The sequence below is a fragment of the Halichoeres trimaculatus genome, unplaced genomic scaffold (assembly GCF_033239565.1).
Source record: "Halichoeres trimaculatus isolate MK-OKI-2021-1 unplaced genomic scaffold, fHalTri1.1 fHalTri1_scaffold_7, whole genome shotgun sequence".
Taxonomy (NCBI): domain Eukaryota; kingdom Metazoa; phylum Chordata; class Actinopteri; order Labriformes; family Labridae; genus Halichoeres; species Halichoeres trimaculatus.
The window spans coordinates 12,274,034-12,298,110 of NW_027437185.1; the positions used below are offsets into that span (position 1 = coordinate 12,274,034).

General features: G+C 41.0%; 1 protein-coding gene across 2 annotated transcripts; it reads left to right on the forward strand.

Moving 5' to 3' along the window:
- Positions 1-31: 31 nt before the first annotated feature.
- micu3b (mitochondrial calcium uptake family, member 3b) lies at positions 32-22,271 on the forward strand. Of its 2 annotated transcripts, XM_074674084.1 has the most exons (15): positions 33-370; positions 2,353-2,500; positions 5,591-5,622; positions 5,761-5,839; positions 9,158-9,205; positions 9,302-9,384; positions 9,490-9,561; positions 11,635-11,676; positions 13,289-13,384; positions 13,907-13,995; positions 14,191-14,362; positions 16,894-17,002; positions 18,132-18,289; positions 18,772-18,831; positions 21,192-22,271. In XM_074674084.1, the coding sequence occupies exons 1-14, from the start codon at positions 116-118 to the stop codon at positions 18,829-18,831; spliced, it is 1,443 nt and encodes a 480-aa protein (XP_074530185.1). In that variant the 5' UTR covers positions 33-115; the 3' UTR covers positions 21,192-22,271. The 2 variants fall into 2 exon arrangements, with proteins under 2 accessions (XP_074530186.1, XP_074530185.1); XM_074674085.1 differs by lacking the exon at positions 13,289-13,384 and having other exon boundaries at positions 32-370.
- The last annotated feature ends 1,806 nt before the right edge of the window (positions 22,272-24,077 follow it).

Consider the following 24,077-nt stretch of genomic DNA (forward strand, 5'->3'; position numbering starts at 1 on the left):
GCAGCAGGCAGGTCGCGCGGCTCAGTGCTGAGTGTGAGTGTGTGTGTGTGTGTGTGTGTGTGTGTGTGTGTGTGTGTGTGTGTTATCGCTTACGACACTTCAGAGTGAAACAGCCATGGCTGCCCTGCGCAGACTTATCCCTTCACTCGCTAACAGCTCCAGAGCAGGCACCCTCACGGTGCAGAAGCAGCAGACATCCTCGACGGGGACCAGAGCGCTGAGGGTGCTGGCAGCCGGGGCGGGTGTCACCGCCGCAGCCGGGGCTGCTTATTACTGCCTCTGGTCTGACGGCGCTCACTCCGGGCTGAAGAGCCATGTCGAGGCTCGACTCTTTCATCTGGCGTTGCCATCAGTTTCTGCCACTGACAAGGTACAGTGAGACGTGTGGGCTCTACTTTCTCAGAGTGCCTCAGCGTTAAGCCTGGTTGTATTCACGAGACTTCAGCATGTCCGAGGTTAAACAGCCGTCATCATATCATGCACGTGAGACTATAGAAACGTCGATGTGTCGTCATGAGGAGCTATCCGCGACCTTTGGTGCTGAAACAGCTGAATGGTCGAGGTGTTTCGATGGTCACGTGACCAAGTTGCCATAACTGACTGCTCTTCCGCGTTCAGTCACATAGTGTTCTGTGTAATGAACTCAGGGAGAAGAGCACAAGAAAACACACACCACTGTGTTTAATATCAGAGTGACTTACAGCTGTGGGGAGAGATCTGTGATTTTCTCTTCTTCTTCTTGGATTAAATAATAATCAATTTTGTTGTGATGTTGCACATTGGAGCCTAACTGTCAGAAAAAAAGACAGAAGAGCACAAGAAAGATAAATGGGAGAGTGACAGGGCAGAGGCTTAAACAAGAGTTAGTGATAATGTTCACTCCAACCCACAGTCAGCAGTTATTCTGCAGTGGTCTGTTCAAACTTGAGAGTCTATCAATGAAATGAAGAGTGAGGTTATGTTAGCTCTGCTTGGTGAGGTTGGAGCTGGTAGATGAGCACTGGTAGGACATGGATTCACCAACATTAGTCTACACCTTACAGACAGATCTCAGTACGTGGCTGTGAGTTACACTAAAAAGATAGCTTGTTCACCTTCTGGACACTAAATTACAAACTCAGTTTACGTTTTTTGCTTGCATTTACAGTTTGTTGGATCCTGTATGACTGTGTATCACTTTCTTTATGTCCCGTTACTGGTTTTAGTTTGTATTTTATGTTTGTGAACTGACAAGATCATACTGCCACAACACTGATTTCTAAACTGCTGTATGCTTTATTGTCATTCAACCAAAAAAACAAAACCAAACAAAAGAATTTTTCACTTTTTGGTAGTGACTTTGAATGAAATTTTACGCAAACAATTGATTAAAAAAAAAAGGTAACTGGAATTTCTAGCAGAATTCCGCCCAACCTACAAGATACCAGAGGAAATGATGGGGAGAAAGCTGCAGAGACACTTTCAAAACAATGGGAAACCAATTTTTATGACTGATGTGTCACAACCAAAATCTATGACATATATTGATAAATGATACATAGATCAATAAATTATATCCAATGTATTCCCAAAATACTTCTCCCATCATTTCAGCTCAAACTGAGAGCCTCATTTTTTCAGAGTTGAATATTTTGACACCATGACATGGTTACTCTGTGTGACCACAGTAAGGCCACGTCAGCCTGACCCTTCTGACACTTCAGCAGTCAGTGTCTTTGGCTCAGACATGTGCCGACATTGTTGACAGGATTTTCATAGATCACAGAGGATATAAACACACACGCAAACCACGTAAACGAGGTCTGGGTCGCCCACCTCTGGCTACAGAACATTCCTTGTTTCAGATCTGCTGGTAGGAGGAAAGAAACCTTGACTGGTGTCCACAGGCTGCAGGAATCCAGGGACACAGGAAACTGGACACTGGGACTTGGCGGAGGGGCTGACACTTGATGAGAGGCGGGGGTGGTTAGAGGGGGTTTAATGGTTAAGCAGAGGGGGGCACACATTCCCTGGGTGTTTGCTCTGTGCCCAGCGGACCTGGCACTTAGCCACCTGACAGAGAGATCCACTCTGTCTTCACCAACCTGGCCTTCTGATCTGGCCTAGTTTGAACAGTTTTAGGGACATTATCTGGTGTACGGGGATGAAAAATAAGTTTGACATAACATGAGCTCCATTACTGAATTAAGGCACAGGCCTCGTTGTTCCGTGTAAGCGAAGCTATTTGTGACAAGAAAATCTCCTGCAGATTCCTAAAAAAGCTTCCTCCAGGCAGCGCTGGGTATGATCCTCTCTGTTTCCTGACTGTGTCTGTGTGTGTGTGTGTGTGTGTGTGTGTGTTTGTGTTTACAGGCTAAAAGCTATGGCCTGGATGATGGAGACGTGTACATGTCGTCCTATGAAAACAGATTTCGTCTGTTTAGCTCAGTGGAGTGCGAGGGCCAGCTCTACATGACGCCTCTCAACTTCATCGAATCCATCACTTTGAATGAACCCAAGGGTGAGTGCACATAGATCAGCATTAATACATCACTTCCCCTTGCTTTAAAAAGTGAGTACGTGCTTTTTCTGTTTTCTTTTTTTCATCGTGCTTGATTTTGGCCTGGTGTTTTGACACAAAGGTAACATTACAACTGCGGGCTTGTATTTAGTAAATAAAAAATGAAATGTATGAAAACAATGATTTTTTCTAACCCCCTTGATATTTCTCCATTTTACATAAAAGGAAACATCAACACAGATTGGGCTTATTATTATTATTTTTTCAGTTTATTAACTATTTTGAACATTTCCAAGTAAATGGACACCAGTACAGTTTCACAATCGTGATATTAATTCTGGAGTTCATTGATAAATTGACTGAAAAAATATTGTGTACACGCACTGTTGTGAGCTCTTGAGGACCAGGCTGTTTCATGACCGGTTCAACAATAAGATGTTTTAAACACACACATGTTAAAATTTCTGGCTAAATATTTTTTAATGCCTCTTTAGGAGCTGTGATTGGTTGGGGGCTGCATGTGGTGTAATATTATAAGTGCAATAAGTACATGGCAACGATAGGTTTAATATAAAAAATAATACCCACATCTGTGGCTTCAAGAGCATTACTAAATTCCAATATAGAAAAGTATAACACAGAAGTCAGCATGTCTGAACATGGCCCCCTCAAACAGGTATATAGTTTTGGCATGTCACCATTTGATGTTGCACTGAGCCCAGATAAGAAGTCTCTTAAATAAATTACTTTGAATTGGGATGTGAGGAGTTTCTAAGTGATCTTGAAAAAGTCTCCCTTCTAGATTTATGCCTGATCATAATCCACACTTTAAAATTAGATTATCAGTGCCAACATTACAGGTAACAGGTTATTTCGAAATGCTACTACTTAGCTTCCCGTTCGGGTCGAGCAGGACTGGATTAATTCACGGCACATCTGGGTCTCTATGACAACTTTGTTGCTCCATAACTGTTGAACCAGTCGTTCAGCCGTTTGGTCAGACCGCCAGTCACAATATCCTGGATGTGTTGAACGATGAGGTTTATGGCAACAAGGTTGTCTGCTCGTCTTGGCATAATCACATCATAGTGACCCAGATGTGGGTCATAGCTGGCTGACGAAGTTTCAGAGTGAGAAGTGATATGCATGTTTTCCTCTGCTTCAAACGATTTCTGTGATTAATTTTGAAGTGATGGTGGACACAGGAGCAAAACTGTCAGACAGAAAACGGACAGAAGAGCAGAAGAAAGCTAAACAGGAAAGAGATACAGCCAAAGCTAACAGCTAAAGGCTAACACAGGCTAACCCGCATGCAGTGGTCTGTTCAAACTTGAGAGTCTATCAATAAAATGAAGAGTTAACTTACGTTAGCTCTGCTTGGTAGATGACTGGCAGGACATAACCAGGATTCACTAAAGTTACACATTACGGGCATACATCAGAGCACCAGGCTGCTAGCTGCGCTGCATGTAGCCAGCTAATAAACTATGGTCCAAACTTACAATGATTGCTTGTTGTCACATTTCAAACCGTCGGACTATGTAACTGTCGATAGATACCTTTACTCATAGAAAAGCAGAACGCATAAAACTTCAAAGACCAGTAAAAGTTGTCTTGAACAAAGAAAATTTGTTTTTATCCGATCTCCATTTAATTCCAAAACAAACACACCTTGTCTTAAGTCACATTTTCACGACTGTCTGCGGGAGACATCGGGCCAAAAGGTGGCGATGCAGTCCAATCAAAACAGATCCTCTTCACAGCATCTTTAAGAAATAAATTACACAAGAGCTCATCTTTATATGAATGCTAGTACCACTTACTGCATGCTGACTATGTGCCTTTAAGTTAATAAGCTGCATAGAAGAAAGATTTTTTGGCTCAGGAAACCCAGGAGAAGAACGTCACATAAAAAGTGACAGTGTTCTTCTGGTTAAAATGCTTTTGTAGGAGAAAATTCATCTTTTTTTTTCCCACATGAAAACCTAAATTGTGTTGCACTGCAGGTGCTTCGCTGCCTCCGTGCCCTTTGCAGAGCTCTGGAGAAAACATCTTCATTTGTCAGCAGCCATTTGCTTAATTACTCCTCCATCAAGTCATCAGATAAATCTCTGCCCCTGCATCCTCCAATTACTTGAGAGTACAAAGAAAGGTCCTGGTGTTTTTTCCTGGAACATCACTTGTTGCTGAGGGCCTGTGAAGTGTCATCAGACAATAAGCTGCAGCTTGAACAGCTTCAGCCATAACACCTGCATAAAGATAGACATCTTTACCAGCAACCCCACTTTTATGGCTCATTTATGTGGCAACAAACTTGCACAGGCCAAGAGAGACCAAACAACTTGGCATGTTAGTCATAAATGTAATGATAAGACCCAAGTACCAGCATTGATTATGATGTAAGCTGTGTGAGCTGTTGTAATGTTGGACATGGCTGCAGCGGAATAAGGAGGCAGAGAGGAACATGACGTGTGTTGTACATTTCTTTGTCCTCTGGATGCTAATGTCTGATGTGTAGCAGAACGGTAATGGTTTTATTGTAGCTGTAAACATGATAATGTGTTTTTGCTCTTCCTGTAGATATTTGAAAGGCCTTGAACGTGACCATTATGCTTCACTGGTATTTCAGAGACGACACATGAGGCAGCTGTTATGGTCATTTGAGTGTGAACCAAAATTTTAAGTGCTGTCATGTAAATTATTCATCTTGGATCCATAAGCTTTGCTGGTTATGAAACATTAATAGAAAGTGTAGAAAGCAGCCGTGCTTTGGAGGACAATATCTGACTTTATCTCTCAGACACTTCACAGGCTGTAAGATCGCAATTATAGCAGCAGGCCGTGAAATGTGTCAGTTTAGGGTTATAATCACTGTTATCAACATGATAACCGGATTTTTTATTATTTTTTTTTTACAATGCCTTCACCTTATCTGCTCCTTTATTGACCACTGGAATGCTCTCACAGAGACAAATAGGTAGCCTGTACACACTAACACCTGTTTCACTTTTGATCCCACTGAGAGCTCAGCATTAAACCATGTTAAATCAGACACGTATCCTTCAGTAATGTTGACCTTCTTTTGTTTAGGCAGAAGAGTGTGGAAGTCCCTCACACAAAAGGTGAGTCTGTCAGTTTAACTCCTCTTCATCCTTGTAAACCTCTGCATTTACTGTAAGTCTGACAAACATTGCATTAACGTGGGATTACAGGGACTTGAAACAGAATAATGGATTAAGGATTTTCTTCTGTTCTCTTAGGAGTTAGAGAAGATGCTTGCTGATACCCCGCCTGTTTGGAAAGGATCCTCTAATTTGTTCAGAAACCTCCGCGAACGAGGTCAGTTCCTCACTTCACAGAGTCAGAGCTCTACCCTCAAAGCCACTGAATCTACGTAATGCCCCTTTATGCTTTTATTTTTTTAAGGCCTACACTGTTTTCTTCAGAGCTTGCTCTTAAACCTCCCCAACCCACAACAGCCAGTGTTGTAAATCCTATCTTATCTTCCCATCAGTCTGCTAGCTTTTTGCAGTTATTCTCAGGTAACCTTTGCAGGTGGAACGGTTCATTGATAATACACGGAATGATCCTTTAAGCCTTCATGAAGAAACATAAGCAAAAACTGTGCCCCCTGTAAACCCAAGGAAATAAATAATGATTGTTTCATTTTTGGAAACTTTATCCATTTTCGTCAAATCTGTTTTTTTTTTTTTTATCTGGAGCCAGATTTATTTGTTTTCATGTTTTTCCAGGCAGTGAAAATATTGACTAAGTTACATTAGCAAGAGGAATTGAACAGCCTCAGCTTGACCTAGAGTATGGAACTATGTTCTATTTTTCTGAAAATGTTTCTGAAGTTAGAAACTATTCTGAACTGTGAAAAAAGAAATATAAAAGTCAATTGAAAGTCTAGATGGTTCTGATCTCTGATCTCTGAGTCTCTGAGTGTTGAGGGGATATTCTGGATCAGCCGTCAGTGGGGGAAAGAAGGAGAAACCTTTTTACTCTAATGCTTCTGCTCCATGTGTGGCATACACTGAACAATGACTATTTTTCAAAGCTGTGTTATTTATTTATTTATTTATTTTTTTTAGTTTCCATGCCTTTATTTAGAGAGGATTAAACTGTAGATGGAAAAGGACAGAGAGGGGACTGACATGAAGGAAAAGGGCCAAGGGTTGGAATGTAAGCCGCACAACTTGACCACGAGTCCAAACCAGTGCCTGACAATAACAAGTTTGAACTGAAAAAAAAGTCCAAAGTCAGTTATTTGATCTATTGTGTTATCATATTATGAACTCTACCTTTAAGAATAGAATAGAATAGAATAGAAAATACTTTATTTATCCCCGAGGGGAAATTCAGGAATCACCGCAGCATTTAAGAAAACAAAAGTAAGAAAGAGTATAGAAAGTGCAAAAATGTCCATAAGAAATTAGATGACGACATCCTGAAGAAGAATATGGGGATTTGTGACTTTTCTTTGCTGTTTGTGATATTTTACTGATTTTCGCATCTCAAAGAAATCATCCTGGGCCCTCTGTGGCTGAAGGGATGACTGGATAACTTTTGTTTGAAATTTAATGGAAAAAACAAACTTAGATGACATAAATAATCTAAGTTGCAGCTATTAGATCAATAATGGGAATAATAGAGAGCTGTAGCTTGAACTTGGTTTAGGATCTATATTTTTATAAAATACTATGTGTAAAATCCCAAATCAACATGACCTGTGCTCTTAAAACACTCTACAGATGTTGGTCCCCAGAGTTAGGACTGAAATTGACCAAACCAGATCACAGGACAACCTCCAGAAGGATCTGAAGCTGCCTGAACTGGTTACCTTGGGAGAATTTAGATCAAATTTAAAACACTGAAAACACAACAGTCTGGGCTGTTTCTGTTTTTAGTAGCCCCTTTATTCACTTGCCCTATTTTAAGCATTGTATTAGTTGTTCTGCTGTATTATAAACTGCAGTGAATGCAAACTGAGCGTGTGCGAATAAATGTACTCTGTAACTGAGTTCATCCTGCCGTCTTGGCAAAGTCACTCTTGTAAAAAAGATTTTGACCTCAATGAGGCTTTTACCTGGTTAGATAAGGGATTATGATGTGTAGTCTTCACACCTCTTGATACAACATGTTTTTCCATATGAGAACATTGCACTCATATCTACTTTTACCTAATCTGGTGAGTAAAATAGTTGCATTATTAACCTGCAAATCTTGAGTTGGTGAAAGTAAAAGTTAGAGCAGATATTTTAGATGTCCCACCCGGGCCTGCACACTCCCGCTCAGTGGGTCATACGAGCCAGCGGAGCATCAAGATCTCACTGTTCTGCTCTCTCCTCTGTTGCTTTAGCTAAGTGCCAATGCTGGGATTTGGGGCTTTTAATCCTGCTGTTAAACGTTGCGGCTTTGTCAGTGAAAAAAAGGCTGGATTGATCTGTGAACAAAGCGTTGCTTTGGAGAATGAGGGAGCTGTTTGAACCCAGCTATGTCGAGGCATGTCCCACTGGCCACCCCCTGATCAGCGCGGACATTATGAAGCCTAAGAATGGCATTGGATTACATCTGTGGGGCTGCCACTCTGTATGAAGTGTTTCTGAGGAATTCTTTGTATTGTCTAACAACATCTACTTGAGCTCAGAGGCTCAGGGGGAGGAGGGGTTGTCTCCCTCCAGGAGTAAAGGTGTGTGGTATTGCTGAAACATGGCTGGAATCTTAAAAGTATTTTTTTCTCTCACTCCTCAACCCGTTTAAGCTTTAGAGGCTTTGAAGCCAGAGATCTGTTGTCGTTATAAGGCTGTACCTGCCAAACAAAGACAGCTGGGGAGAGGAGATGGAGCTCTTAGTCACGGGGACTTTTTGATGAGTTTTCTGCTTTGACAAACATCAAAAATTCCAGCTTAACAGCAAAGTTTGAACCCTTGTTTTGTGACCTATTTCACTTTGCATCACCTGCAGGAACGAGAGGAGAAACAGAGACAAGATGGCGTTTTTAAATTCAGCTCTTCTGTCTTTCTTTCTGGAAGGATCTCTCTAAAACAAACTCACTACCTGAAGTCTTTTCCCATAACACCAAGAGCAGTCACCCAGAACTATCTGCGCCCGATTCTCTATCTTCCCGAGCAAACAAAAGCTTGGGAATGCTTTCAGAGTCAGAGGGGAGAAGCCTCCTGAGCTGGCTGAGATGTCTCCTGACACTTACTCTTCCCTTCTCTGTGTCACACAACAAAGGGAGCTGAAGGACGCAACACAAAACCTGAATCAGCCGTTCTCAATCAGTGACAGATCACTTGAGAATGAATTACGCCTTGTTACCCAAACACGATCAGAAGCTGTAGGCCTTAAATTTGTTTGGGTTTGTGTCCAGATAGGTCAGCTCTGTTGTAAAGCCTTTGTTTGTGTGAGGGGAACACCAAGCATGAAGTAAAAGGCACCTTCTTAGATGTTATCAGCCAGCGGGAGAAGATTACTCTCGTCTGAGGGCGTGCAGTGTTTCTCTGGACGGCCTTTTCATTTTGTGACGCCTGACTTTGAATATCTGTAAACATCTTCAGCTTACCGCTTCATGCTATTTGATGCTCTTTGTCCTGAAAAGGGAACATTTTGGTTTTTGTTCCTCACTTTGACAGATCTCTCTCTTTATTCCAGGTGTCATTAGTTACACAGAGTATCTCTTCCTGCTCTGCATTTTAACAAGTGAGTATAAAACTGGACAGAGGGAATAAACCCTTTCAGAAATGATTTACAGATTTAAAGTCCTCCGTCCATGTGACTGTCTTTGTTTTATTTCAGAGCCTCATGCCGGCTTCAGGATTGCTTTCAACATGTTTGATGCAGATGGAAATGAGATGGTGGACAAAAGGGAGTTTTTGGTGGTATGAGCCTGTTTTTGACAATCATAACAAGACATAAAAGATATAAAAAGAGGCGTTTGTTTCAAAATAATCCATCTGCATATTCATTTATTGTCTTATCCCCAGTTGGAAGAAATTTTCCGTAAGAAAAAGGACAAAAAAGAAGTTGCTGACGATGTGCAAAGACTGGACCTGCAGGTACTGATGAATGCTTTATAAACATTTTGTATTTAAAAACTGGATAAATTTGGCATCAGACCAGTGAGAGATGCCTCAATATGCAAAATGACTTTTCTTTGAAGCTGCTATAACCCTACACCTTTTGTCTTCTGGGGTCAAAATGACCCCGGCAATGTTTGACTGTTATTTTAAGATTGCATGTAGATGAGATGAGATGAGGTTTAACTTTATTGCCATTATACAGGTATAGAGTAACATGATGAGGTTTGGCATCTCACCAGATGTCAAAACAAGCAAGACTGGAATTATCAGAGTAATTACAGTTAGTCACAGAGATAGACAAAAATATGCAATTTATTGGTTATGTATTGATGGACTGATGAGATTCTAAAAATATAAATAAATGCTATACATAGAGGTAGAAAATTGGTGATAAATTCATCAGGGTGGTGTAATCATAAATCCAAAAGTTGCTATCAGATGTAGGATGTTAAGGTACAGCTGTTTCATCTGTCCTAAGATAAAAATTACTGCCAAATTACTAAACTTAGAGATACACTGGGCCTACTGATGCTCTCGCGCCTCCATCTTGGTCTAATATAGAGTAATTTTTCATTAATTCTGTGGTACACCTTGAGTCTTTCTTCAGGCCAGCCCATAATCACAACTTGTTCCCTTTTTTGGGAGTTAAGGACCAATAGACCTCTTTTTAAAAATAGTGTACCCTGTTTTTCTAATGTCAAAGGACTTCATTTGGGATCAAAATGACCCCAGAGGACAACATGAAGGTGAAAAATGTTTCATATTTACAACAGAATAAGTGACCTGTTATATAAAATAATTGCAGTGAAAATTAACATTGACAAATCCTCTCACTTGAAGTTTATTAGCTTCTTCACCTTATTTATTGAATCAGTATCAGCGTTAGGGATGGGTACCTTTCACATTTGAAACGATACAGTACCAATGCCCGATATCTGGCATTTGGTTCTCAACGGTACCAATTTTCAGTACTTTTTAGTGTTTATGTGAAAATAAATATCAATTTGTTCAATGATAAAATGTAACTCTTTTTGGTTTAACATATTTATTCCTCACTATATAACCTTATAATGCTGTGTTCATGTCCAGCATGGAAAATCTTTTACTCTTCCACTCCCTCACAGTCACAAGGATGTATTCAGGTACCTAAACATGGTACCTTTTGACTTTTTGTGAATCTTTTGACAGAATTCAGTCAGAACCCATTAAAATACCTGATTCGGTACCCATCCCTAATCAGAGTGTCTTTTTTGTAGCTTAGTGGTTAAAGCTCCTTTAAAGATTTTTTTTTGTCTGTGTTGGTTTTGGCGCCCCCTTGTGGAGCTTCTTCTTTCTACAGACAAATATATCACTCAAAGGGAAATGCTCAAACATGTTATGAAAGTATTCTTAAAGTGTGTTGTGACTCACTTTTCCAGACAAACTACCCTCTGGTTATAAGCATAAAAAATAACATTTTTAACATGATGAATCCAGTTGCTGATGTTTTGGAGCTTTGATTGGTCACATACAACACAAAACTCCTCACAGGAGCTTTAAATCAGCAGTCACCAACCTTGTGTCTTTTGTTTTTTTTCAAACAATGTGATGCTCCAAGCTTTTCAGAGTGTCTTTTTGCAGCACTTGTAGAGGGCTGCAAAGAGGTGAATGTGGTCAAACAGGGTAAAACATGCCTGAGTCTTTCATCTTTGTAGGGCTGTCTTGTGCCACATGCTGGTGGATGTAAACATGCAAAGCTGAATACAACGATAAGAGCGACTCTTTGAGGTCTTATCGCACAAACACAACATGGAGGAGCTTATTTCACTGGGACAAAACTTTGCATCTCTGGACCGTCTTGAATTAATCTGACGCCCCTATAAGCATCAAAAAGATCATTAGAAAGAGCACTTCAGATTTGGAAACAGAATGGTGCTTTGCATGAGGACAAAGATGGCGGTGAAGACTCTGGCTTCATCTTCTTTGCTCATTTTGAAACTGATTTTAAACCATCGTCCTGTGTGCATTATGGGTGAATCTTCTCATTCTGTCTTCTTTTTTGTGTTGCAGAGCCTGCAGCTGTACGGTGGTCACAAATCCCAGACACACAGTGTATGTATTGTTCTTCTCTCTGAAGGAAATGGACTGTTCTGCTTGGTGCATGTATTTCTGGCACACGCTCCTCTGAGCATGAAATGTTTTTTGCACAGTGACTTAAAGCAGAAAACACACGAGTCTGAGCGGCTGTTGACACACTTATACACTGTGCATTTCATTGTTGTCTGAGGCATTGTTTTGTGTATGTGTGTGTGTGGTAGAGCAGGGATTTTAATGCAGATGATTTATGTACTTGCCTCGTGTCACTGTTGGGTAAGAAACTCTCCGTCAGCTCACTCTTACCTGCAGACTGACAGCCCCAGACCCCCATGCTTTATTTTTACAGTTTGTTGAGGAGTGGTATTTGAGCTCAGGTTACCTTTTGTGATGGGTTTGACCATGAAGATGCCCCTCAGAGAGGAGAGCAGCGCAGAGAAAAGCTCTTAACAGGCATGTGGGGGAGTCTTCAGCCAGCAGAGCGACAGATCTTTTCAGAGCACTGTTTGAAGACTCTACCTCTGGGTGTGCTCTTTTGTTTTGATTTCTCCTGCCAACCTGTAAGTATCTTTCAGGCGAGGAGTTCAAAAGTCCAACTTTTTAAAAACATGTAACAGGCATGTCTCCAGTGCTGTGGTTGGGCTTTCCCCAGCTTTTCCTAATTACAAGAATATCAGGAGCTTTTTATGGGATAAGATGGGAACAGCGCTGCACATTAAAGAGTTGTTCCATAATTAGCGGTGGGATCAGGTCGTAAATCTCCTCATGGGGGAAGAGGACCAGGAAGAAGAGCTGTTTTATCAGTGGTCTCAGTTTTACCCTCAGGCTCCAGAGATAAAAGAAACAAATATGATAAATAAAAAAGTATGAATTTTATTTGCTGTGTACTGACGTTACCATTCAGTGATGTGGGATATGACTTGACAAAAATAGAAATCAGAAGCAAACCAGCGTTTATTTGATTACACAAAAGTAGCAATGCAAGTGTTTCCAAGAGGCGTGTCCTGTGATCTTTACATGACATCATTTATGAGAAAACAGTTTGAGACAGTTGTGTTTTATTGTAGCTGAAACTTTATTTCTCTTATGTTTGAAGAATTTGGTTATAAGTGAAATCCGAACCGTCCTCTTTTCTTTTCATATCTTAAACCTCAGACAAACTGAAACTGTATATGAACCTTTTCCACCACAGTCGATGAAATGTGTCTGATAACCTGCATTTACCTCACAGCGTAGCATCAAATGATGATGTATCGGGTGGGTTGAGTTACACATAGTTAACCTGGCATGAATCACCCCTCAGGTCTTACGCCCTGCATGCTTTGGACATGTGTTAGCCGCGTTGGATCGCTGTGCTGCCAAGAGGCTGCATGCATGGCTGCAGAGCAGGCTCACGTCAGGGCTGATGGGCCTCTCAGACACAGCGTGTCAGTCTCAGTCAGTTTCTGCTTCTTTAACTCTTGGTCCATCTGGGTCTTTGAATCTGACTTGTCATCTTTCCAAGTCTGTCTGAATTTCCCCTTTTTTCTTTTTGGACATCTCTGTCCTCATGTGCATTGTATTTGGTATCACACTAACGTGTCAGATGCATTTTGTTTTTCTAACAACTGTGCTTCAACTGCTGCCACAGGTTCTTAAAAAAGACAGTCAGCATGTGGAGGCCCGGGGCATGTGGGATGTTCTCAGACGTGGTTCGAGTCAAGTTCTGTTTTCTGATCTCACTGAGGTAGCCATGCCATGTCTGAAATACTTCTTCATGACTTTGTTTGTACAGTAACACTGGAAGGCTCTCACTTTACTTTGTGTTTTCTGACACTTCTAGTATTTGTAAAGTTTTATCATCACAGTGGAACCAGTCCTCAGAGGAAGCTCCATCAGTTTCTCCCTGTAGCATGTCTCTGATATCTGCACTGCATGAGACCGTATTGTGCACACGAGTGAAATGCTGGTCCTGTTTGGTTTCAGGCTTGGTGAAAGGAATTAAATATTAACTCTGAGTAATTGTTCAATAGCAGAATCTGGGTATGGCTATTAACTGGCATCTTTGCTCAAAGCTTTCACAGTGGTTAAATATACGTCGCTGTTAATGTTTACCTGTCGTAACCATGATGTTTGTATGAAAACAGACTCTCAGACTGAGATTCGCTCAGGCTGAATCAGAGTTGTGCAGACTGTGTGCAGTCAGTATGTATCTAAACTGTTGTGTACCTGTGAGGGCTCATAACGCTGTCACTTCCTCCTCTCATAGCACGTCAATGAAAAGTCTGAGACAACCCTGCTCGTGCATTTCTTTGGGAAAAAAGGCAAAGCTGAGTTGAAGTTTGAAGACTTTTACCAGTGAGTAGAGAACTTTAAAATCCTGATTCCTCTGACTAAATTATTATCTCAGAGCAAAATATTCCCATTAATCATTTTCATACCACGCTCACCCTTGAACAGCTCAGTGCTTAGAGGTTTAAGTGTTTCTTTGTGCTTGTGAGGTTCTGGTGGTGGCATTTCCCGTCATCATCTGACTCCCATCTCGCTCCTCAGGTTCATGGACAATCTGCAGACAGAGATGCTTGAGATAGAGTTCCTGTCCTACTCCAAAGGACTGCCCACCATTAGCGAGGAAGACTTCGCTCGCATCCTCCTTCGCTACACCAACGTGGACGACGTCAGTGGGTATTTGGAGAATGTGCGCCACAGCATACCAGATGAAAAGGTGGGTTAGTTCTGGGAGTTACCATTACTCATGCACAAGGTACAATTACAAAGTCTTTCTTTATGACGTAATCCAGTGCTTTAAAAAGTGCAGGAGAGATCAGTCTACTCTTTTCTGGTGAAATTCATTCATTTCACACAATCAGCAGCTTACATCCTCAGAACTTAATCATCTTGTTCCTCCACTTTGAACAATTATGAAAACATTGAATGAAATACATAAAAAATACAAGAAAATCACTCAGAGAGCGCAGACCTCCACCAAGCATATTGTGATTGTCACCAACACTTTAGTCCTACTTAAATGTTATACTCCCTTTCAGCAGACTGTCTGCTACAATTTGGTGTTAGCTGCAGGTTTGTACAATAATTTGTTACCTGATAGTGTTGAAAGTGATGATGACCCAATACATACTTAATATTCCTGATCTTAGTATCCAGAATATTGGCAGGATCTGGATCGTACTTTTACATCTGTCAGCAATTATGGTGCTTTGCAAAGCAATCCAACCATTTATCGTGGAGTTATTTACACATATGGTGAAAATAGCAATATCTCACAATGATAAAGAATCCTTCTAAAAAAAAACCTGGATCCAGACGGTGATCCAGATCACCTCCAAAATTCAATCATTTCTTCCTTATCCCATTTCGAACATTTCCTGAAAATTTCATCAAGATCCGTTCATTAGTTTTTGAGTTATATCGTTCACACACAAACAAACAGACAAACTCTCCCATATACATGACCTCCATGGCGTAAGGTAATAAGTTTTGTCTGTTTTTGACTGTTTAGTCAGAATTCAGCTATCACTGTTTCAACACTCCTGTGTTAAAGTCACTGTGAGGACTTTTATGAGGACATCCAAGTGACTTGAAGAAATCTCACCTCAAGACGTATGTCTGGAGCCTGAGATTATCAGCGCTAAAAAAGGTTATTTTTTAATTCCAGTACCCACAGGCAGGTAATCCAGGGCTGGAACGGTTTACGGCATGTCGAAGTCTCTATGACACCACCAACCCACAGTCAGCAGTTATTCTGCAGTGGTCTGTTCAAACTTGAGAGTCCATCAATAAAATGAAGAGTGAGGTTACGTTAGCTCTGATTGGTAGATGACTGACACAACACAACCAGGATTTACTAATGTTTCACGTTACTGACACGTCTCAGAGCACCGGGCTATGAGTAACATTAAATATAGCTGGCTGCTAAACTCTAGTACAAACTAAGTTTACAAAGTTTGTTTGTTGTCAGCTTTCAAACAATAGCTCTATGTTACCACAATTTGAATGTATTACCTTGTTGCATTGCATCCTGGGAAAAGTTGGCTTGAATGAAGATAAGTAGTCAAAAAGCAGATCTGCTCTCCAGAAAAGACACACCTCAGTAGGAGTCAGGTCATTACAACAGTGGGTGCAAGTGCTCATGGGAAATGGAGTCTTTATATTTGAAAAATGCTAGCTTTCCTGGACAGTCCTCACAGCCCCTTTAGTTTTAATTGGAGCGCTAAATAGCGAAGCTTGGCACAAAGGCAGAAGAGCAGAAATCTGACTTCTCTTCGAAAAGGGCCTGAAACCCCCTCTGAAGTGCACATGGTGTTCAACTGTTATCAATCTGTTTCTTAAGATAACTATTAGATTTTTAAATGTTTTATAAAACCAAAGATGAAATACCTCAAAACAGAGATTTAACTAAGAGTTTATTAGCACCCATCTAATGACAGTTTTTCCTGGTAGTTTAGTTTTTCTGGAGCTATAATGAAGGCTTCTCTGTGCCGTTGTGATCCACTCTGTGAGTACGCTGCTGAGTGAAGCATCCTTAACTTATCTTTATTTTGTTTTTCCTCTTCGCACACTGACCTGCTGCTCAGCCACCTTGAGTAGCCTGTTGCTAGATCTCCATTGATTATCAAGTGGGTCTCATGGTTGGGCAAAGAGATATTTTATGGCCCTCACCTTGTTAGAACAGCAAAGTGTCACAGATTAGTCATTACTCCATTTGTTAGCCTGTGTGTGCTGCCTGTTTGCTGGGGCCCCGGGGGGAGAGGGAGCTGGTAGCTGTGAGATGGTTGAGTGGAGATCAATAGGCTCAGTGTTTGAGTCATCAACCACGGCAGAGATGTTTTGGGATTCATCACTTTTGTTGTTTTTGTTTATTTAAGTATCGGGTTAATCTGCCTTAGAAAAACCTGCAAACAGCCTGACCTCTTCCCAAAAGCTGCCATCCTCCCCCCGCTGCTGACAGCTCAGCGTGTCCATACTGCACGGGGAAAATCCAGCAATGTATACTTTGTCTGTTTGGGTGTGTTATCTATCTGATGGCTTCAAGGTCCCACACACACTAAAGGAAACCCTGCAGGATGAAAGAAGAGCAGATTATGTGCTGTGTGAATTGTAGCACTATCCTCTGCTGGAGTGTTGACACATGTAGCGGTTTGCTTCATGTGGTGCTATAATTCCTTATGTTGTATTTCACAAGCGTTATCTTTCATAAATACCAGGCATGGCTCTGACATTGTTATCTCTTTGCAGGGGATCACATTTGAGGAGTTCAGGTCCTTCTTCCAGTTCCTGAACAACCTGGAGGATTTTGCCATCGCCATGCAAATGTACAACTTTGCAAACCGCTCTGTTGGCCAAGGTAAAGTCTCACAGATCAATGCACAGAGTGGTTTCATTGGCGTGTTACCATGTTTCCTCCTTAGCATGTCACAAGTATCTGATTCATATCTTAAACACACCTGATGAAAATTTTAAGATCATTTGAAAAATTGTGAGAGTTTACAATTTGCGCTGTTGGATCTTAAAAAAGTTCTAAGAAGAGCTTCAAAATGTAAAAAGGAAAAGTGGGAGTGAGACAAAAAAAAGGAAGAAAAGTTTTGAAAAAGGACTCAGTGATGAGGAGCTCCACCGTTCTTGTTGATCACTTCAAAAATTTGTGTCCGCATGCCAGAAGGCTAGTAGGAACGTTATTTCAAAGATGTCTTTAAGGAGGATCATCCACTGACGTCCATTTCTGTACCACCTGACTTTTAGTCCTGTAACCCTGAGGGTCTTTGAAAAAATTCAAAATGACTGTCTGACTGCCATTGCCTCAGCAGCGCTTTGCAAGAGGCCTCACTTATGCAGCTCAACAATCTAACCACAGTGAAAGGGAGAAAGACTTTTTCCTTTGCCATCAGGAGGTCATGACAGTGTGAAGACCTGACAGAAGGTGACACTGAATCCACAGTCAGTGCAGATTTTGTTTTTTAAAGGCTGTGGTCTTAAACTTCTGATCAGCTGATGACCAGCCTGTTCCAGTTTAATTATTGTTTTTAATAAATTGCTGACTTAATTCATTTAGTCTGACTCCTTTTTTTCATGTTGAAACTCTGTAAGTAAGTGTAAAATGTAAATTCTTCCATTCTTTCAACTGGGCCTAAAACTTTGATCAGGTGTGTGTCTCCTCTTGCAGGTTTGTCCCTGTGAACAGAAGTAAACACAGCACTTATTGAAAAATATTCACAGGGAAACATTATCCGATCAAAAATGTATTATTGAATAGATACTGTGTGAACTCACGCAGTTAAGGAGAATAAGAGATTGCCATGTTTCCATATGACATGTTGACCTAAGGGGACTTTTTATGCCCCCCTAAAGTACAAACTGACGTCACTGGACATCTAGAAACTTCCACACTCTAATTCAATGTGTGTGAATGATCAGGCTTGTGTTTAGGACCTCACACTACCTGCCTCACCTGATCACCTGTTCCTCTGCTCTCTTAGAGGAGTTTACGCGAGCCGTCTACGTGGCCACGGGCATCACGCTGACCCAGCACTTGGTCAACACAGTCTTCAAGATCTTCGATGAAGACCATGATGATAAACTTAGCCACAAAGAGTTCATCGGTGTCATGAAGGACCGGCTGCACCGTGGCGGGGGGGTAAGGCAGCATTTAAGCGTCATCTATCACTTTAACACGGCTGAAGGTGACAGAGGAGAAGTGTCCTCTGGATCACTCTCTGTCCCTCATGTTAGTGCGGCTGAACAGCTTCTCAGAGGACAGACACACAGAAAGTGTCTGGACTTTGCCTGACGGTCAGCTTCTTCTTTGTGTCACATTAGATACACACATGAATGAAACCAGAGATCTTATATGAGGCACTTAAAGGCAAACATTGGTCTCTGCTGAGCTCAGAGAGATGCTTTATCTGCTTTGTCGTTTTGAACGGAGTGGTGTGCTTCATTTCCTCTGACCTCTGATGTCTGCTTTACACTCCTGACACCTTATATCACTGAAACGTGTCTCACCTCTGAGGGGAGGAGTAGAGATTGTGCATTGATACTGCCATCTAGAGGACACCAGGAACAGTCTTTGTCCCAGTATTTCCCTGTCTTACCTTCATACTCTCTCTGCTCTCACAGGGCGAGGAGAAGTTCACCTCCTTTAAAACCTGCATGAAGAAGGAGCTGTCGTCCAAATAGGTAAACCCTCTCTCAGCCTGTCTGTGTTTAATGTGGGAGGGGAAGTCTTTCATAAAGTCTTTCAGCATGCTGTCTCAGGACACAGACAGTCTTTTCACATGTGTTTTGAGGCCCACACTCTGCTCGCCTGCAGCATTGAGTTTCACTGTAATATTAACGCCTGATCAACTGCCACCGGACACCAGCTTTAGTCTGCATACATGAGCAGTGAGCGGAGCAGTGAAGCCGTATAAATGTTTCAAAGGTAGAGCACCACATGGGAGAGGCCTTTATAATGTTCTCTGATAAATCAAGCTCAGGACATGATCTGTGCAAAACATCTTGTAGCATAAAAAATGATTTGACATCAAAACTGTTAGGATTTTTACTTTTGAAGCTTGCGTGGTGTAAACGTTAAGGTGTGCAGACCTTAACATGTTCATCAACATGTTGATTTCATCCATCCTAACCAAAGTGAAAAAACCTTTACAGTTCTGTTTTTTTAGAAGATTAAACGATGCCTGTGCAGAGATGAAAATTGGGACATTTTTCTCAGTAATTTTGCCAAATTTGCCCCACTCTTCCTGGACAACTTTCTACAGCTAACCTAGTTGCTACAAGCGCACAGTTTAGTCAAAAATTAAAGTCTGCGTATTTTGTGGAAATTTAATCCTGGTTTCTTTCACATTCATGGTAAGTAGGGTTTACATCTCATCTGATTTGAACTTTAGGTCAGCGGGGTCAAACTCATTTTAACTGATAGTCACATCACTATAATGGTTTCCCTCAAAGGACCAGATGTTTTTGGTAAATTTAGCTAAATGTTACTAAATTTAATGTAAAATAAACTACTCCACATGGTACTTGTTGACAACTGCCACAGCCTCATAACTCAAAAGACATATACAAACATACCGGTTTTTCTTTTTGAAGCACAAACACATTTTGGCCTTTCCATCTTTCCTGAAACAGTCTTCACTCTGCATCAACTTTTCTCTTCCTGGACATTTTGGGCTCATTGTTTTATTTCTCAGTTCCATGAGTTCGGAAAGTGTCACCGATGTGAAAACACAACAATCTAGTGGTGGGACGCTGTCACTTTGTGGGTAGCATAATCTGTAGGTATTATGGGAAACGTAGTTTATGGTGAATGCATCTATTATAAGACAATCAGACTTTTTATGCTCTCCTGGGCCACAAAAATTGGCGTGGCCGGCCACATTTGGCCTACGGGCCTTGAGTTTGACACATGTGCTTTAGTGTTCACCATCTTATTTGAGGACAATTCACAAAATTAAAGAAAGATTGGGTTTGATGTGATGAAGTTTGATTCAGTTTAAAGCACATTGATGATAGAATCCCAAATAATTTTTTATTTGATATAACATGCAAAAAGGAAGACCGTTTTTTGACAACAAAATAAATACCATGCCATCATGTTTATTAGTTTATCAAAACACAAAATACAAAGCTCACTGAAAAAACTTCATACAAACACAAACATCAACAACAAACCAAAGTCTGAGTCAAGTAATGACGCCCAGTCATTTTGCTATGAGGGGTAGTTTGGGGAAGAAATATGAAAATTAGTTCAAACTAACACAGAAATCTCTGTACGTCTTCATTGATTAAAAAAGTGAAACATGAACTGTACGATGTCAGAGCATATAATGCCAGGTTAGGCAAAAAAGCTGCGCTCTCTGTTCAGACCCCAACGATGAAAACAGTTAAAGACATCAGTTTTTCTCCTCTCCTCATAACTTCTCTCCAGAACTTTGTTCCTAATAAAAAACAAAACAAAACAATATTTCTGTCACACTCGGTTTGATGCTGTTTGATATCTTGTAATAGCTCTTATCACACAGCCTCCTCCAAATGCCACTGTTAGGTTGTACACCTTGGTAATAAGCAGGTAGTAAATGTTGTGATTTTGCAGAGTCGTGGTTGAAAAACAGATTTTGCCACAGGTTTTCTGTGGTGAGATTGTTCTTGCAGCTGATGTACATCAACTCTTTCTACAGAGGAAACAGTCGGGCAGAGTTTTGATACGTTTTCCGACTTTATTATTTCAAATGACTTGATTACTAATGTCACCCTCCCACCCACCTAAGCTTAAGAAACTGTCAAATTGTCTCATGGGATCAAACCTCACCAAGAAGGACTGAACTGAAAATACAGCTGAACTTTTTCCCAACAGGAGATGAAAGGTGTCTGACCACCTGCATTTATCTCACAGTGTTTTCAGACAAACAGAGACAAACGCTGGTGAGCTGAGCAAAGCTCTGAGTCAGTGAGATCCAGAGGTGAAGCTGTTATTGTGCAGTTTACAGCGACAAAGTGTCACATGATGTATTTATCATGTTTTTCTGATTCATCCACAGAGAATATCCAGCCCTCAGCGCACGTTGAACAGACTGGATGAGCTGTGCCTCTCTCTGCTCTCCTCGAGGACAGTTACTGATCTTATCTGTGTTAGAAGAAGTTAAAAAGTAAACAGGATGTGGTCAGCTCAATGAGAAGCTGCTGTGAATGGTCAAATGAATGAAAATGCTGACTCTGAACCCAACAAGGAGCTCCACTCAACCTGTAGAGTTAGTAGTTTATGTAAGTGCTTTTGCCTGCTTTGAGAATTATCTAAATATTTATTCATCTTTTTGTAAATACATTTATTGAGATTGATTGTGATGGATCTCTTTATTTATTTATCTAAAAATCCAACGTTGTCTTATAAGTGCTCTGCTGGTTTGTGTTTCAATCTTTTATTTTGTCCTGAGCCTGATGGTGTGCGGCGGCAGCTTTGCTCACATATTTTGTCCTTCTGGCGGCTCTGCAGCCCCCTGCACAGATCAGCTCAGGACACTCCCCCCTCCTCCTCTCCTCCTTTTTTCCCTCCTCCCTCCCTGCTCTCCCAGAGTGCTGCAGCTGAAATCCTCCAGGAGCCTTCAGAGCCAGCAGGCCTGGACAAACTCTCTCAGTCTGTGGCTTTTTTTCACTGTGTAACTACAGGCAGCTAACACTGTTAATCATTTCTTGGCCAGTAAAGACTAGAAGTGCTATTTTCATGCTACTGGCAGGGACGCCCTCTTTATAAATAAATATGCAGAATATTGAAGCCATATGTTTGTGACACTCAGCTAAAATTTTTATATTTTCCAAAGAGAAACACATGAGATGACTCGCCTTTAGGCCCCTTTAAAGAAGACTTTACACTAAATCTTCATCCCCTCTCCCTTGCTGCTGCTTCCTGGTACAATAATGGCTTTTTGTGTTGTTCTGTTCTTAAAAAGGTTACGTGATGATATGAGTAAAACTAGACTCTTGTTTTCAGGCAGCTTCAGCTATAATTTGGGTTGTTTAGTCTTGTTTAGTCTACCTCTTGTGCAGTTTGAATTTTTTGGCATTTGTGTTTCTCTTGAAACAGGCTCGGACTGTTCGGCTGATGTTAGCGCTAAAATGCACATAATGACATGTTACAATAAACAAGACTGAAAACATTTAGATTGTTCTTTTTTTCTGTTACTTCTTTTAACACACACACACACACACACCTCCAAACATTGTTATTGTTATGAACGCTCACAGTTTTGAAACAGGTCAGGTGACTAACAGCTCTGACTGCCTGCTCCAATGGACTGATGGTGAAAGCACATAGAAATAAATTAGGGGCTTTACTCTAAACCTGAGAGCGAATCATTAACAGTATTAATCATTGTGAACCTGAGGCTGTGTCAGTGTGTGACACTCTAATCAGAAGTTTTATCTCTAAATGATTCATTGAGGAGGGTAATGATTTACACTTTCCCACTTTAATCCTGCTCCTCTGGAGGAAAGATGGTGGAGGCCTCTTGTTGAAACACCTGAAGTGTTAAGAACAGTTTTAGTTACAGCTACGTTAAACACTGATGCAATCCACAGTTGTAAGAAAATACATTACATGTATTACATGGATGTTTCTTAACCCACAGACATGACTGCAGCTCCCCCCAGTCGCTATGAACGAGCTGCTAGCTTCACCTTTGCTGTTCTTCTTTGTTGTTTTCAGTTTTCATTGTTCATCAGTGTGAACATCAAGTTCACTACATGAGCGATCAGGATTACTGCAGCAGAGGCCTGGTCCTCTTCACGTTTCTGGCACCATATCCCCCACAATGCAACCTGATGACATTTTTGAAGAGAAGGTTGCAAACACACTGCGGCACTTACTGGGAATTATGACCACATTTCTCAACTGTTCACAGGTATTCTTCTGTTGCTTCACGAATCATGTAAGATCTACAAAAAAAAAAGACATGAAACACAAGTTAAAACACAGACAACAAGAAAAAGACAAAATCTCGACACAAGAAAAAAAAATCCACAAACAACTGATACAAACATGAGAAACACACAACAAAGAGGTCAACACATGACACATTTTTTATTAGTCCATCCATGCTGATAAATGAAACTGTATTGAAACAATATCTAAAACCCTGATGACATCACCACTTATGTCATTGTCTCCTGAGTATCTCTGTGACAAGTAAATCAATCCTCGTGCATTAGTGAAGCATCCCTCTGGAGAGCTCAGGGTCAGTTGGATCATTTTCAAAATAAATGTCTGCAGCAATAAAAAAAAAAAATTAGACACCAGGATGCTGATTAATGTCAGGTGTCTTCATTTGTAAAGATGTGGTAGAAAGACACAGTAAACCTTTGAAAAAAGTTATTTATGGTTAGCTGCAGTGCTGTGCACAGGGGAGGCCTTGGTGGCCTGATTATTGAAAAACACACACTAAAAGGAAGCAAAAAAACCCCAAAACAAAACAAACAAAAGGCGCAAAAGTGCCTTTTTGGAAGCCAAAACTTGCGCTAGAATGCCCTCCTGGGAGCGAAAATACAAACACTCAAGTGCCCCTTTGGGATCAGAAACATCCACAAAAGTGCCCTCCTCATGGGAGCTGTAGATTCTTCTAATAAGACGAATACATTTGCTCTGGTGTACCAAAAGAGAAATAACAAAATCTATAGTCTAAATAGGGAGTCTATGAGTCCTGCCACCCTTTTATTCAGTCTGCTCAAACAGATGTAGAAGTCCATTAATCCAAAATGAAACATTTCAATTCAACATAAATAAACTCACACTGCCACACACGCTCGCACGGTCACAAAACGAGTATGCCTCCTCCCCCACACACTCACCTGGCTCATTCACCTGAGCTTCCCTTAATACCTTTCTTCTGGTGTCAAGCACCAGAAGAAAGGTAGAAACAAAAAACAACACATGC